We start from the raw sequence: 16,527 nt of genomic DNA, 5'->3' as shown, positions 1-16,527 counted from the left end.
ATCAAAAATGCCATATTTTCTTTTAAACAAATTATTTTCAATTACAATTATTTAATGAATCAAAAAATAAAGTTTAATATTTTTTTTTTTCGAAAAAAACATTATTTTTCCAGGTCTAACGCGTTATAAATTCGTTAATAATAAATGAATCGACTTAAAACTTGGCATATAGTTTTGTTATAGTCTAGCGATAATAAAAGTAACATTAAAAATGTTATTTACTTGTATTGTTTTTTTTAATTAATTTATTGAGTAATGCCGGTCGGAAAATACGTTTTTCGCACTTCAAGATAAAAAAAAGTCGAGAAAATTTTAGAATTGAAAAACTTGTCAGTGGCAACATTGTTTATCTATATATCAAGAAGTTTTTCCCGAATTTTCAAATTTTTTTAGCAATAATTTACCAAGTTATAATTTAATTAACAAATTTTGAGCTGCCGCTGCGATCGTAGGCCCGTAGCAAACGTATGCGCACTCTCAAGTCAGTGTAAATACTAATCTCTTGCGCATGCAAACATACAAATGGTGGTAGCGGCAGCTCACAATTTGTTAAGTAATTCATTTTCCTAAATTTAACGCAAACAACGTTGCGTTGCATGGATCTTCGACCGCTTGTGCCTTTATTGCACCCAGGCACTCAGTTATGAAGCAGTCAAAATTTTTCCTATATCTTCTTTTATCTATATCTCTATCTTTATCGATACACAGAAAGCAATATTTTTCTTTCCAGCAATTCACACACATCTGACGGAATTTAAATACGCTATATCAATATTAACATGATCGTGATGTATATGCTTTAAATTCGTATCATCTTGTGGAAAGATAATCAAAAAATTGATATTATCACGTATTAAATGTTTTGGTATTCGTGCATATGATTGACATAAATAAAAAGAATCAACAGCTTTGTGCCTTCCCATACAAAAAAATGCTTTTATATGATTCTGCTTTTCAGTTGCAACATCATCAAATATAAACAACGAATTTGGTTTTGCTTCATCAACTGGTACGACTTGATCGTTGTCAGAAAATTTATAATAATTTATTTCTTCAAGTGGTTCTAGTAACTTTTCTAGTAATTTTGGTGGGTATAATGATTTACTATAAATATAAATATTTGCAAATCGTAAACCATTTGGATCAACAATTAAACTCATTAAAGCGTCCATTTTACTACAATTACTTCCTCCAATTATCGCATATCTTATTGTATTTGGTAGTAAATCACCATGTCGTTTTTCTTTTAAACCATTTCCACTTTTTGATGTAATTATATCAAAGTTTATGACTGGTAATTTTAAAGCTTGTTTCTGGTATTCCATCGTGTTGAGCACTGAGCTCAAATCTTATAAATTTAGCTGTTTTATACCAAAGCAAATCAGTCTGTTATAAACTATGATTGAGCATACATCAAAAAAGAAAAAGAACGAAAAAGGTTGTGGAAAAAGAATACTCAATAAAATAAGCAACAAGTTACCATTCGAACTTCATATTTTTTTTTTTCGAATAAAATGTCATATTGTTTAGTCACAACACTACGAAATTTTATCATAAATATATGTTCATCTGTGTGAGTTAGCAAGGCTGCCAACACTGCGCGTCGAATCTCTACAAAACATGATTTTGTTGGGTTCCAATGTAAATCGGGAAAAAAACAGTCACATCAAATTTTTTTATTAGAATTCCAATAACTCCGTGAGTTTTAAAGATATCGTTTTTAAAATAGCGGCAATTTTAAGATCAAAATGAAAATAAACTTTTAATTGGTCGATGCAAATCGATCACGCTTACAGATAAAAAGTTATTTAATATTAAGAAAAAAAAAGGGAAAAAAAGGTTTTTAACATTTTTGGCTCTGGCAACTTCAATAGTTATTTGAGAAAAAATCGAAAATATACAAATGAAAGAGATTGAAAATACGCTCTTTTGGTTCTAACAAGAAGTGTCTCTGACAATTTCTTAAGAAATAAGACCGTTTTTCAATTTTCGGTAGACAAATCCAATACGTAGGTGACGCGAAGCGTCCCACCTACGTAAAATCTGGACCCGTTGATATACGACTTGAATTCGAATCATTCGAACAGTTTCCCGCTCAAACAGTGGCTTATTGTTTAATATTACATGATCGCATTGTTGAGTCCAATCCAATCAGTGGCTCCGTCAGAAACATAGTTTAAATTTAATCCCTGTAACATGGCATTTCTGCCTGTTACCTTCTCGGACTAATTATCAAATATGTTATCTGGTTTATTTATTTATTTAGCTCAAAACACAAAACTAACCAAACTCAAAGTCCCAATCAACCAACTATTATTATTATTTATTAAAATCGTGTAGTTTTTAATTCGCCCTAAAACTCGAAAAAGGCTTAGTCTAAAATCATGAGTTTTCAATTCGCCCTAAAACTTGAAAAAGGCTTATCACATTCATACCCAAAGACACAAAATAGCAACAATTAAACCCAACAACCGAAATATACAACAAATTAACCAGAATAACCATCAACAATTAGCCTAGAGGGAAGCTAGACTTGCTCAGTGTGCTGGTTGTGGTAGAAGGGCCGGATAAAGCTGTTATAATAATTAAATTCTGAAAATAATAATCAATAAATACCCCGAAATAATAACAAAAGACACAATTAATTCATTTACTTTATATTTATTTATCAAACAAACTCAATTATCAACGTAACTCAAATAGCCAACGTAACTCAAATACAAAATAAACTAATCCAATAATATCTCAAAAATCCTAATCTAAAGGGGACCGCGTCCAACAAAATATTAATCAATTGATAATTACGAAGCTAAATCTAATAATTAAAAGTATCAAAAGTATCATAATCAACTCGAGGATCCGCCTTGAGTTGACCATAAAATCAAAGTTAAGCAAAGGTATCACATGGTGGTTGATCCACCATGTTCAACATACAAAAATAACCTCAAACTCAGTTGACCAATGAGTTGATGACCTTGGTTCAGCTGTTGGCCCTGATGCTGCTGGAAGCGGTTGACTACTTCTGGAATTAAATGATGGCATATATCCACCTCTTGCACTTGGTGGTAAATACCCAGCTGGTCTGGTTACCACCGGTGTAGTATTCACATCAATTGGCTTTGGCTGGCTCATGAAAGTACCAGCAAGTAGAGGATCCGTTATTTCTGCTTCCTTACTGTGCGGAGCTGACCCATATTTGTCCATCACCTTTCTTACTTCTTGATACATTTCGGTTTTTAAAATTGAGTGACCATGTACTTGATTAAGATCAGTATCCAGTGCAGGTGCCAAAGACTGTGGTCTTTTAACCACTACTGGTATAATTGGTTCCTCAATTGGTGTATCAACTTGTTTCTGAGTTGATCCAACTTTGACATCAACCTGTTTTTTGTGTAAGCTAACAATTGTTGGCATACCAAATGTTAATCGAGAATAGTCTACCTCCTCAACGTTTACTATGCTTGGTTTAGCTTTTGAGCGGTTATCCACGCTCGAATTTTCAGTGAATGTCCTGTGAACTGGTTTAGGATTAACTCCTCCAGCTGTTTTACGTGGTGGATCTACAGCTGTAAAAACTGGACGATATAGATCATCATCAGTTCTTCTAATATCCAAGTCCATTTGTATAATAGGATCATCGAGGATCCGCCTTGAGTTGACCATAAAATCAAAGTTAAGCAAAAGGTATCACATGGTGGTTGATATAATACATTTTTAAAAGTTATTCTTCACTGTCTGTTTCTTGATTTTGTTTTTCAATGTCTTCCTCGCTTTCTTGTTCTTCTATGGATCTCCATTCGATTTTCTCATTGTTATTCCATAGCTCAAATAATTCTTGTATGAGTGGTGTTAGAGTTGGAATTGCAGTCCGATCAAAATATTTTAATACAAGATCCTTTTCATCATATACGTATGGAGGTAGCTTAAATAAGTCAAATGATAGTGAAACTCAAGATCATCCAGTACACCACTTTGTACATATAAAAATCACACTCATGTATTTTTTTTTTCTCCAACTGTCACTGACAAACCGTTTCAAACAAACTAAGGGTGTCTTTTACACATGTATATACACATGTATTTTACACATTTAATATACATGCATATTCTTAATACCCATAGTAAAAAAATAATTTTTAAAAGAAAAACAAACTATAAACATTATACTTACTTTTTCAAAAATTTTCTTTCTATTAATATTCAATGAAAAAACTTGATTTGTTACTATCGATGGTTTTGAATGAGTCCAAGACTTTTTGAATTGCTGTATTATGAAATATTCAATATTTCCAGACTCTAAAATAAAAATAATAGAAATTGAAATCACTTAAAAAAAGAACAAAAATTTCTATTGAAAGTGCACAAAAAATAAATAGTTAATCAATTATACTGACTTTTCTCTGTAATCTCGATGTTTCACTTATTAGTTGGACCTTTTCCGATTTTTTTTTTCTTTTATTTAACTGTTTCAAAACACTGAGGGTGTCTTGTAAATATATATTCTTGAATTAACCCTCAGTGAATAAATATTTAAATAGACGCGTGGTAAAGGCTTAGGTAGTTAGGTAGAATTAGGTAATCGTAAGTTCGAATCTCGGTCGGAACACAAAATTGTTAATAAAATATTAAGTAGCTGAAAAATCAAACAAGTATAACACTCAACTAAATGAATTAATAATATGATAAATTAAATAAATAATTTTTTTTTATAATTAAAAAATTTATTTTATACTTTTGCGATTTGAATTATGAGATAAAGTTATTGTATCGAGAAGTCAGTTGATTTTATTCAAGGAGCCAACTTTTAAAATTAAGGCACTTTTGTCACAAATCAAGACATCGACGTATTATTTCGAATTATTTAGTCTTGTAGCGTGTAACATAGTCATAGATAATAATATAAGTATATTGGTGGCATTATGTGACATCGGTGACTGATGTATATGTGTAAATGTGTGAATGTTTGTATGTGAAGGAGAGAGGAAAGTAACATGGCGACGGAGAGACTTGTCTAAAGGGACGGTGCTTTTTTTTTCCATGCTACCGTCACTTGTGTAACTACCGGCGTGCCGTCTAGTAACAATAAATCACAAGTAAAATTAAATAAAATCAAAACGTGGTTGAATAAAATCAAATATACATTGTACGTACAATCTTTCAATTAACCTGAAGGTTATTGTATCAATTAAAATTATTACAACAACAACAAAACAACAATTACATTTCAAGTTGTCCAAGTGGAAATTATCTGAAGAACATTATTGGCACTCAGGACGGCGTCCATTCGGTGAAAATTCACCGCCAATATTTTGTTCATATCAACAACATCAACACAGTATATGGAACAATCTGGTATATTTGTAACTTGCTTTGAAATAAAGCAATCAATATAGTTTGTCATCATTGGGTCTGATCAACCTGAACAACATTATTATTATTGTCAACGTCATCATCCAGAGCAACACGTAAACAAGGTTGTAAAATAATTGTATGAATAGTGTGTGTGTGTGTGAGCATGTGTGCAAATAGGGTCACCAAATTATTTTAATAAAATTACAACAATACTTGATTAATATAAATATAAATTGTTGTGCCAATATTATTTAAACACCTAGAAATTTTCAGGTTATATTTTATAAATTTATTTGTTAATTTTCTGAAAGCAATTTTCATAAAATCACGTAAATTTAAAATAATAAGAATGAAATTTAGAATTTTACAGTCTTTAATATAATACGTTTAATAGTCATTAATTCAAGAAGTTTTTCTTTGATACAAGAACAATATTATTCTTATCAAATGCAATTTACTATTAATTCAAATCAAATATTTCACAATTCAAGAAAATTTACGGCTTTAATTGAGAATTTTTTTTTTTTGTTTCAAGACATCTTTTTCATAATTCAAAACTGAAAATTTCCAAGAACAAAAATTCTATCAAATAGAAGTTTTATCCACAAAAACAGAAAAAAAATTTTTCAGTGTAATTTAAATAAATAAATGGTCGTAGGAAAAATGGTAGCTAAGGAAAGAGAGTTGTCCTTCCCTTAGCTAATATTTTGAATATATTGAATAAATAAAAAAAAAAATATATTGAATAAATAAATGGTCATAGGAAAAATGGTAGCTAAGGAAAGGAATTGTCACATGTTAATTTATACGAAATTAATTTTGCCAAAGAAATAAACGTTAAAGCAACATCCTTTCCTTAGCTCATACTTTTCCCATAGCTTTTTATTTATTTCAATTAATAAAAAGCTATAGGAAAAATGGTAGCTAAGGAAAGGAAGTTGCCACATGTCATTTTATACGAAATTAATTTAGCCGAAAAAATTAACATGTAGGCAACCTTTTTTTCTTAGCTCATACTTTTCCCATAGCTTTTTATTAATTTAAATGAACACATGGTCATAGGAAAAGTGGTAGCTAAGAAAAGGAAGTTGTAACATGTTAGTTTATACGAAATTAATTTAGCTCAAAAAATTAACATGTAGGCAACCTCTTTTCCTTAGCTAATACTTTTTCCATAGCTTTTTAATAATTTGAATAAATACATGGTCATAGGAAAAATCGTAGCTAAGGAAAGGATGTTGCCTGCATAATTATTTCTTTGGTGAAATTAATTTCGTATAAATTAATATGTGGCAACTTCCTTTCCTTAGCTACTATATTTCCTATGACCATGTATTCATTTAAATTAATAAAAAGCTATGGGAAAAGTATTAGCTAAGGAAGAGAGGTTGCCTACCATTTTTCCTATGGCCATTTTTTCATTCAAATTAATAAAAAGCTATAGGAAAAGTATAAGCTAAGGGAGAGAGGTTGCCGACATGTTAACTTCTTTGGCAAAATTAATTTCGTAAAAATTAACACCTTGCAACATCCTTTCCTTAGCTAATACTTTTCCCATAGATTTCTATTAATTGAAATAAATAAAGAGCTATGGAAAAAGTTCTAGCTAAGGAAAGGATGTGGCCTGCTCGTTTATTTCTTTGGCAATATTAATTTCGTATAAATTAACATGTGGCAACTTCCTTTCCGTAGCTACCATTTTTCCTATGACCATGTATTTATTCAAATTAATAAAAAGCTATGGGAAAAATATTAGCTAAGAAAAGGATGTTTCCTGCTTATTTTTTTCTTTGGCAAAATTAATTTCGTATAAATTAACATGTGACATTTTCCTTTTCTTAGCTACTATTTTTCCTATGACCATTTATTCATTTAAATTAACAAAAATTCATGGGAAAAGTATTAGCTAAGGAAAAGAGGTTGCCTACATGTTAATTTCTTTGGTAAAATTAATTTCGTATATGGGAAAAATATTAGCTAAGGAAAGGATGTTGCCTGCATATTTATTTCTATGGCAAAATTATTTTCGTATAAATTAACATGTGGCAACTTCCTTTCCTTAGCTACCATTTTTCCTATGACCATTTATTTATTCAATATATTTTTTTTTTTATTTATTCAATACATTCAAAATATGAGCTAAGAAAAGTATGTTGCCTGCATATTTTTTTTTTTGGCAAAATTAATTTCGTATAAATTGACATGTGACAACTCCCTTCCCTTAGCTACCATTTTTTCTACAGCTTTTTTTTGAATTTAGATAAATAAAAAGCTATGGGAAAAATTTTTGCTAAGGAAAAAATGTTGCCTATATGTTCATTTCTTTGGCAAAATCAATTTTCTATTAATTAACATGTGGCTACATCTTTTCCATAGACATTTTTTCCATAGCTTTCTTTTTATCATACGATATTAAATAAATAAATAAAAATAAAAAATTTAACAGCTATAAGAAACTTCTACACCAGCAATTATATAATACAAAATATTCAAATAAAATTAAATAATTTACAAAAAAATACTATTAAAATCACTCTTGCCTGGATACCATCTCACCAAGGTATATCAGGCAATGAAACAGCTGACGTAGAAGCCAAAAAAGCTATAACATCTGGTTTGATGAGGCTTCATGAACCACTAACACCACAAGAATTCAAAAGACTCATTAAAAAAACAAGTTTAAGTTGCTGGAACAACCTGTGGATCAATGCAGACACGAAATTACATCAAGTAAGAAACACACAAGAACAACTCATGAATACCTGATGAACAATACTGGACCACCGGTATGCCAACACTGCAATGAAGATCTCACTGTGACACACTTATTAACAGTATGTGATTATTTTTCAACACTCAGAAATTCACTAAAATTACCAACAAACATCAAGACTCTACTATCTGAGAAAAAAGAATACCCAAACCTACTAAAATTTATAAAAAATAGTAAAATTGATATTAAAAAAAAAAAAAAAAAAACTAAACCAAACTAAAAATCTAATATAATACAATCAATGTAAGTCATTTTTTCTTTTTTACTATTTTAAAATAATGTACTTAGTCGCTTATGACCTCAGCTGTTAATGCGACTTTAAATGAAAATAAAAAAAAAAATAAGAATAAAAAGTACTAATCACATACCAAATTATAATATAAATCAGTCGGTAGCATAGTTCGGGTCGATATTGAAGATATTATTGTAATATTATCCACATTCTCCCCTCCTTTCACCCGAACGCAAAAATCGGTCTCTGCGCATTAGAAAAATCTTCCGTTAGGGAAAAATATAAGCCCAGAAAAAAATACACGTAGTGCTGTACCCCTGATATCTTACATTTTCAAAAAATTTCATTTTTTGTTTTATCGCTTTTATTTATCTCATTTACATAATTTTATTATTAGATCACTTCTTTTCGAGCGTTATTCAGACGATATATTAGATATTTTATATTGATTATTGATATTTAACAATTTATAAATTGATTGCGACGTGCTGTTAGAAGCCAATTTACTGTGTGTTGAATTTTATTTAACAAATTAATTTCTGTCAATTTTCGATTCTTATATTTTTAAATTTGAATGTAAGATTGTTATTATTACTATGTTTCAGATCAAAAAGAAAATTTCAATTCTTTATGTCCGTCTATCTACGAAGTACTTAATTTATTTATATTAGACTTGGAACGTGAACAACTATTTGTCTAGTAACGCAGTATTTGTGAGTGATTTTAAGAAATTAATAAAAAAATTAACTAGTAGAAAAGATGAATGAAGCAAGTAGAGTTTTACATATCTATCATTCAGAAATACAATGAACTATCTTCAGAATTAGCTTTCTATGATAAACAAAATTATAAAAAGAATAAATTACAAAAAAAAAAAAGAAACACAAACGGATAGAAGATCAATCATCATAAGGAAAGAAACAACATATAAAAATGATAAAAGAAATTTTCTGGATTGTGATAGTATTGATTTTAATTCTCAATGTGTCCAGAGGACGATTAGAGTTTTATGGAAATAGAGAAGGGTTACGTGGTGAAAGTAGTATTAAAATTGGCACAAATGATAGAGGCAGCTTGTCAAGAAGTATTGGAATCGGTTCACGAAGAGGTGGTTTCAACAGGGGTGCAGGAGTAAGAATTGGTGAAACCAGAGGGGTGAATATTACTAGACAAAAACCATCAGCATTTACTACAACAACATCAACATTATCATCGGTGAATTACCATTTCTCACACAAACCCTATTTGTCAGCGGCTGGTGGCAATCAAACAACATATCTAAAGGTAAGTAAACAAAATATACTGTATGTATGTATGTAGGTGTACAAAATAATTTCGTTATTTTCAAAAATTATCAATAAAAAACTTATCTTTATTTAGTATTCTGAGAAAGATGTATTATTATTTTCGATGCCAACATTGTACTATCAATTGTAGCGATATTTCGCTCCCTTAAAGGCAGATCCATAACGAGAGATTTCGACTCTCCAACGAGCGATAACAATGATATATTGTAGTATAGTATTTTAGTATTGTCAAATCATTTTTCCCCCTTTTCATCAAGAAAAAGAGAGGAGGGATAGCTTTGGGTGGGGACAGCTTGGTAGATCCGAGCTGCTTCAAAATATGATTATGTTTCAAATTATTTATTTTAATCTTTTCTCAATTATAAAATTACAAACAATCACACAAAATATTAATAATAATATTAATATTCACAAAATAAATTTATTTGTAGCAAAATCAAGTAAATTATTCATTCTGAATGGATATGATCTCGATAAAACAAAAAAAAAGATGAACTGAAGAATAACTTATGTTTTGTAACTTCTTTAATTATATTATTTATGTTTATAATATGTATCAAACTTATTTCTGCAACACAAAGTTTTATTTGGCGTCGTTCACTGGTAGAAGCGAGGAAATAATGGAAAATAATTAACGCAACTCGCAAGACCTAGCAGTCATCTCTTAACTAATTTTTAACGTTTGAAAAATGTCAAATTCAAAATTTAACATTTTTTCAAGTGTTAATTTTATGTGTAAAATAAATTGACATTTTTTTAAATGTCAAATTTTAATTTTTTCTAATTTTTACATTTTTTCAGATATCAAAGATGAAAAAATGTTGAATTTCCATTTAACACTTGAAAAAATGTTAAATATTTGACATTTTTATTTTAACATGTACATTTTTTTTACATTTTACATTTTTTTTTTTTTACTGTGTACTCTCTCTTACTTCGCGATTTATTTCTTGATATATTTTCTTTTTCCAGTCTCTTTCATTATATAAAAAACGCTCCCCAACGTTACCCTACTAAATCCTTAAAAAGATATTTTTGCATTTCTCGAAAAATGTAACCCAACGACAATCCAATTGGGACCCAATACAGTTACCCAATTTTCGTCTACCCAACAAAAACCCGACTGGGTCCCAATGCTGTGTTGGGAGGATTTCTAGTCGGGATCAATGGAAGAAGAGCGTAAGCACCATTTTTGGGGATTTTTTTTTATTGAAAGAAAAAAGGCGTAAATTCATAAATTTTCGGGTTTTTCATCTACATAATTTTAAGGTTAAAAAAAAGGAAGAAGGGCGTAACAACCTTCTATAAAGGATAAAGGGCGTATGTTCAGGGACTTATGCTTTCTTTTTTACTATCAAAATCATTTTTAATGAAAGATGAAGATTTGTAATTATTTTCATTTTTTTTTTATTTATAATAAATTATTTATAATTATCAGTAAACAATTAATAATTTAAAAAATCCTGCCATTGAATAAATTTTGAATAAAATTGGAAATACGACCTTCATCTTTTATCAAAAATCATTTTGGTAACGGAAAAAAGGCGTAAATCCTTAGACATACGCTCTTTATCCTTTATCAAAGGTTGTTATGCCCTTTTTCCCTTTTTTTCAAGTCTTGAATTGAGATGAAGAACCCGATATTTATGAATTTGCACTTACGCTCTTTTTCCTTTAAAATTGAAGTTTTTGGCATTTACGCCCTTCATCCTTTAATGCGACGATATAATTTATACCATTGATATTACTAATATTATATTAATATTATTGTTAATCATAATATTATTGGAATTATTGTTATTTATAATAATATCATTCATATATAACCATATATCCCCCACGGAAATATTTTATAAAAATTTTGCAAAAATTATATGAAAGTCATTTTATAAAATCACTTTGTAAAATATGGGCAAAAAAATTAAGAAAATTATGTAAAAGATTTATAAAATTTTTATAAAAATTTCAATTTTTTTTTATAAATATTATATATATAATATATAAAAAATTTGTAAATATTTTATAAATTTTTTGTAAAAATTTATCAGTTTATTTCGAGTATTTTAACTCCCCCCTCCCCCCTTTTTTTTGTCAAATTTTTATAAAAGAATTATTTAAATTTTCAGAGAATAATTAAAAAAAAAAACTTTTCAACGAAGATTTGAACTCAGACCATCTTGATGACAAGCGGATGCTTTACCACGATGCCACAAATCTTTTGAGAATCTTCAATAAAAATGTACATAAGAATACTACTTTATTGATTTCAATTACTTTTCAGTTTTAACTGTACTTTTCCATCGATTTTCATACGAATCCATATAAGAGTAATCAGAATTTATTTTTCAACATATAAATATATAAGAATCGATGAAAAAGTACGGTTAAAACTGAAAAAATTAAATAGTAGTATTCTTATGTACATTTTATTAAAGATTCTTAAAAGATTCATGGCACGTGCTTTGTCATCAAGATGGTCTGAGTTCGATTCTTCGTTGAAAAGTTTTTTTTTCTAATTATTCTCTGAAAATTTAAATAATTCTTTTATAAAAATTCGACAAAAAAAGAGGGGGAGGGGGGAGTTGAAATACTCAAAATAAACTGATAAATTTTTACAAACCATGTCAACTCACAGGGTTTTTTCCCTCACCATCTCAGATTCGAAAACAAATATTTTTTTTGAGTTAGTCATCGACTCAGATGTACCTCTGATTTTTTTTTTATTTTTACCATTATTAACCACCGAGCCAGAATCAAAAAATGCCTCCTTCACAAGAGAAAACTACGATGTCGCCATTTTTTAAAATTCTGATTTTTTAACTGCAGATAGTAGAGCACAAGATTAGCTCAATTTCCAAATTTTATCATGGGATAACGATGGGTTCATTATAAAAAATTTTTTATTCCATGTGAAATCTACTAAAATCAGGCAAGATCATATCCCAAAAAACAGGTTTTTTTTTTTGTTTCTTATAGAAAATTTTCTCACGATTACGGGAAAAATACGAAAAAAATTCCCACGCATGCGCAAAGTGGTTAAAAATCAAGTTGAATTATCGAAAAAACGGCTATTTATCGGTTATTTATCGTACAGCTATAAAAATAACGATTAATTCTAAACTTCAATAATGGTGATCGATAAAACTCGTCAAAGAAAAAAAAATGTCCTAATAAAAATTTAACATCTCGAATAAATATTGAATGTTTAGCTATAATTACAGCTATAGTAAAACATCTAACGGCTAAGTAAATCGTATGCATGCTTTGAAAAAATATCGATAAGTCGAAAACTATTCAAGACATCGAAATTTTTATTAGGTCATTTTTTTCTCTTTAACGAGTTTCACCGATCGCCATTATTGAATTTCAGAATTAATCGTTATTTTCATGGCTGTACGATATATAACCGATAAATAGCCGTTTTTTCGATAATTCAACTTGATTTTTAACCACTTTGCTTCGTCTCGTATCAATCGTGATTATACGAAACAAAAAAACAGTATGATCTTGCCTGATTTTAGTAATTTTAACATGGAAAAAAAAATTTTTTATAATGAACCCATCGTTATCCCATACTGAAATTCGGAAATTGAGCTTATCGTGTGCTCTACTTCTTACAGTTGAAAAATCAGAATTTTAAAAAATGTGGAAATTGTAGTTTATGACTGTGAGAAAATTTAAAACATTAGCGTGAGTAAAATAAAAAAATATTATTTCTGAAAAAGTGAGCCTAATAATAAACATATATAATATTTATAAAAAAAAATTGAAATTTTTATAAAAATTTTATAAATCTTTTACATAATTTTCTTAATTTTTTTGCCCATAATTTACAAAGTGATTTTATAAAATGACTTTTATATAATTTTTGCAAAATTTTTATAAAATATTTCCGTGGGGGATAGTATGAATAAAATAACAATTATTCCAAAAATATCATCGATGATAATAATATCAATACAATATTAACAATAATAATAATGTTATCAATCATATTAATAATAATATTGATATCAATAATAATAATAATAATTATATAATACTCATAACAATAATAAGAATCATAATAATATTGACAATACCATTTACATATGTGGCGTTCTTAGCCAATCTACGGGGTTTGTTGCCTGACCCCCTGCGATTTCGCTCATTTTTTGATATGTTGTAGATTTTGGCCTGAAAAAAACCCGTATTTTTTTTTTTTTTTTTTGCTGAATTTTTTATCACAGATTCGAGGACGCAAAACATGTATTTTAAGCCCTTCACTAGAGTGGGCACTCAATGGGAAGTATTTTCTTTCGATTTTTGAAATTTTGGGTTTAAAAAAAAAAAATTTTTTTTTTCAAAAATTCATTTTTTTTTACATTATTTTGGTTATAAAAAAAAAGGGAACGATATTTTCTCTTATGAAATTTTTCAATTTCTCTTTCGTTTTTCAGAAAAACCGTATAACAGATCAAAAGTAAAAAAAAAAAACATAAAGACTCATTTGAAGTCACCTTTAACTACAAATTATCAATTTTATTACAGCGAACATATATATTTCTTAATTATAAATCAATATTTCATTGAAAAATATTGATTATTTAAATCTATAAATAAACATTATATATCAATAAACAATATGTGCAAATAAAATTTTTAATATTACTAAATTTATTACTATATTATAATAAATCTTTATTTTTAATTTCAAAATGATCAAACAATATTTGACAAAGTTATTACGAGTGATATTTGAAAAAAAATGTCTCTCTAATCTTTCTAGATATGGCTATATATATATATTTTTTTTTAATTTTATAAATTTAATTTTTTCGTATATATACTATTGTACAACGCCGCATTTTATCGAGCTCATGGTAATATTGAACAGATAGACAAATTTCTATAGATGATGTGTTAAACTTATGAAAATGATGTATAACTGTCGGAAATGGGGTACATAATATAATTATGCAGACACCATAACTAGGTTTTTTTTTTTTTTTTTTTCAATCTAAATAATTTTAGCAAAATTTAGCAAATTTTAACAAAATTTGAAATGATAACTCTTAATTTGACAAAAATTCATAATTTTGTCAAGTTTTGCCAAATTTTGTCAAATTAGTTTGTCGGTAATTGCCGTAAATTGAGGAGTCATAATTTCCTCTCAAAATTTGACAAATTTTGACTAAATTTGACAAACTTTGTAGTGATATTTCGCTCCCTTAAAGGCAGATTCATATTGAGAGATTTCGACTCTCCAACGAGCGACAACAATGATATATTGTAGTATAGTATTTTAGTATTGTCAAATCATTTTCCCCCTTTTCATCAAGAAAAAGAGAGGAGGGATAGCTTTGAGTGGGGACAGCTTGGTAGATCCGAACTGCTCCGGAATATCATGGGCTAATCTAACTCTCTTGGCTGTGGGACTTAGTAAGATGCACACGTTTCGTGATCAGCTTGGTTTACGTATATTAGGGTACTCATGTGTCTAGCTGGAGACCTAGCAGACACGTGGTTTTTGTAGGTTAGTTTTGAGGGGTTGTCCGTGTGAATCATGGACAACGTCAAGCATACATTTTCGTTTTGATTATTCAGTTTAGTTTTGTTTAAATAGTTAGATACGCGGTCCCCTTTTGTTAATTTAATTGCGAACACAAGCCTGGGACAAGCCTGATTACCCGGCTCTCGGGCCTGTGTCGGGCCTGAGACACAAGCCTGTGTCAAGTCTGGAATGTTCACGATGTATTTGCTGGTGTCGGACTAGTGTATCGGGCTTGACACAGGCTTGTGTTCCTAGGCTCGACACAGTCTTGTGTTCCCAGGCTTGACACAGTCTTGTGTTCGCAGGCTAGACACCGGCTTGCAAAAAAAATTATAAAAAAATATAAATAAACAATTATTATTGATTTATTAATTTGACATTATTATTTTTTACGCGATACAATTTGAATTAACGATGATTATATGAACGAAAATGAACGGCGTAACAGGGGATCGATCCTAGGTCTCTCACGTGGAACTCCAATGCTCTATCAAGTCGACCACGGGGGATTCATGAAAGAGTCAGTCAAAATTTTTTATATGAATGAATTTATTCGAGAGTCAATACACAGTCCTTGTAAAAGCCTGGCACGATAGTCAAAACCTAATAATTTTTATTTAAAATGTCTATTTACAATTTATAGATCTAATTAATTAATTTTTTTTTTTTAATTGAATATATGCACAAGTCAAGTCCCGTGTAAGGCTTGGTAAAACGGGCTTGACACAAGGCTCGTGTGAGGCCGGTTAAAAACAACGGGGACAGTCTTGTGTCAAGCCTGTGTTAACGAGGCTCGTGTGAGGCCGGGGAAAACAAAAAACACAGGCTTGACACCGGCTTCAATTATTAAGGCCTGTGTGAGGCCGGTTTAAGACAATAGGGACAGTCTTGTGTCAAGCCTGTGTTAACGAGGCTCGTGTGAGGCCGGGGAAAACAAAAAACACAGGCTTGACACCGGCTTGAATTATTGAGGCCTGTGTGAGGCCGGTTAAAGACAACGGGGACAGTCTTGTGTCAAGCCTGTGTTAACGAGGCTCGTGTGAGGCCGGGGAAAACAATGGGCACAAGCTTGTGTCAAGCCTGTGCTCCCCAGGCTCGATACACGACCCTCGCACAAGCCTGGCACAGTTGTTCAAGCCCGAGAACTCCTACCTGGGTATGCCTTTTTCGATTTTAAGGGCGAATTGAAAACCTCATGATTTTCATTCATGCCTTTTTCGAGTTTTAGGGCGAATTGAAAACTACACGATTTTGGCATTAAAATAATAATAATTTACGTTTTTGGATATTGAGTTTGGTTAGTTTTGTGTTTCGAGATAAATTAATAAAT

At 29.7% G+C, this 16,527-nt stretch overlaps 1 protein-coding gene across 8 annotated transcripts in view; it reads left to right on the top strand.

Annotated features, from left to right (window-relative positions):
* The window catches only part of LOC122859542 (glutamate receptor ionotropic, NMDA 2B), a 414,324-nt gene that overhangs the window by 22,948 nt on the left and 374,849 nt on the right, over nucleotides 1–16,527 (top strand). For all 8 annotated transcript variants that reach the window (XR_006374357.1, XM_044163202.1, XM_044163197.1 and 5 more), the window contains exon 2: nucleotides 8,963–9,641. Coding sequence is in view for 7 of the 8 variants with exons in the window: in XM_044163202.1 (XP_044019137.1) it covers nucleotides 9,291–9,641 (351 nt within the window). In the remaining variant the exon portion in view is untranslated. The remainder of the gene's footprint in view (nucleotides 1–8,962; nucleotides 9,642–16,527) is intronic.

Source organism: Aphidius gifuensis, linkage group LG6, assembly GCF_014905175.1.
Source record: "Aphidius gifuensis isolate YNYX2018 linkage group LG6, ASM1490517v1, whole genome shotgun sequence".
Lineage (NCBI taxonomy): Eukaryota > Metazoa > Arthropoda > Insecta > Hymenoptera > Braconidae > Aphidius > Aphidius gifuensis.
This window is presented reverse-complemented; position numbering and strand designations above follow the sequence as displayed.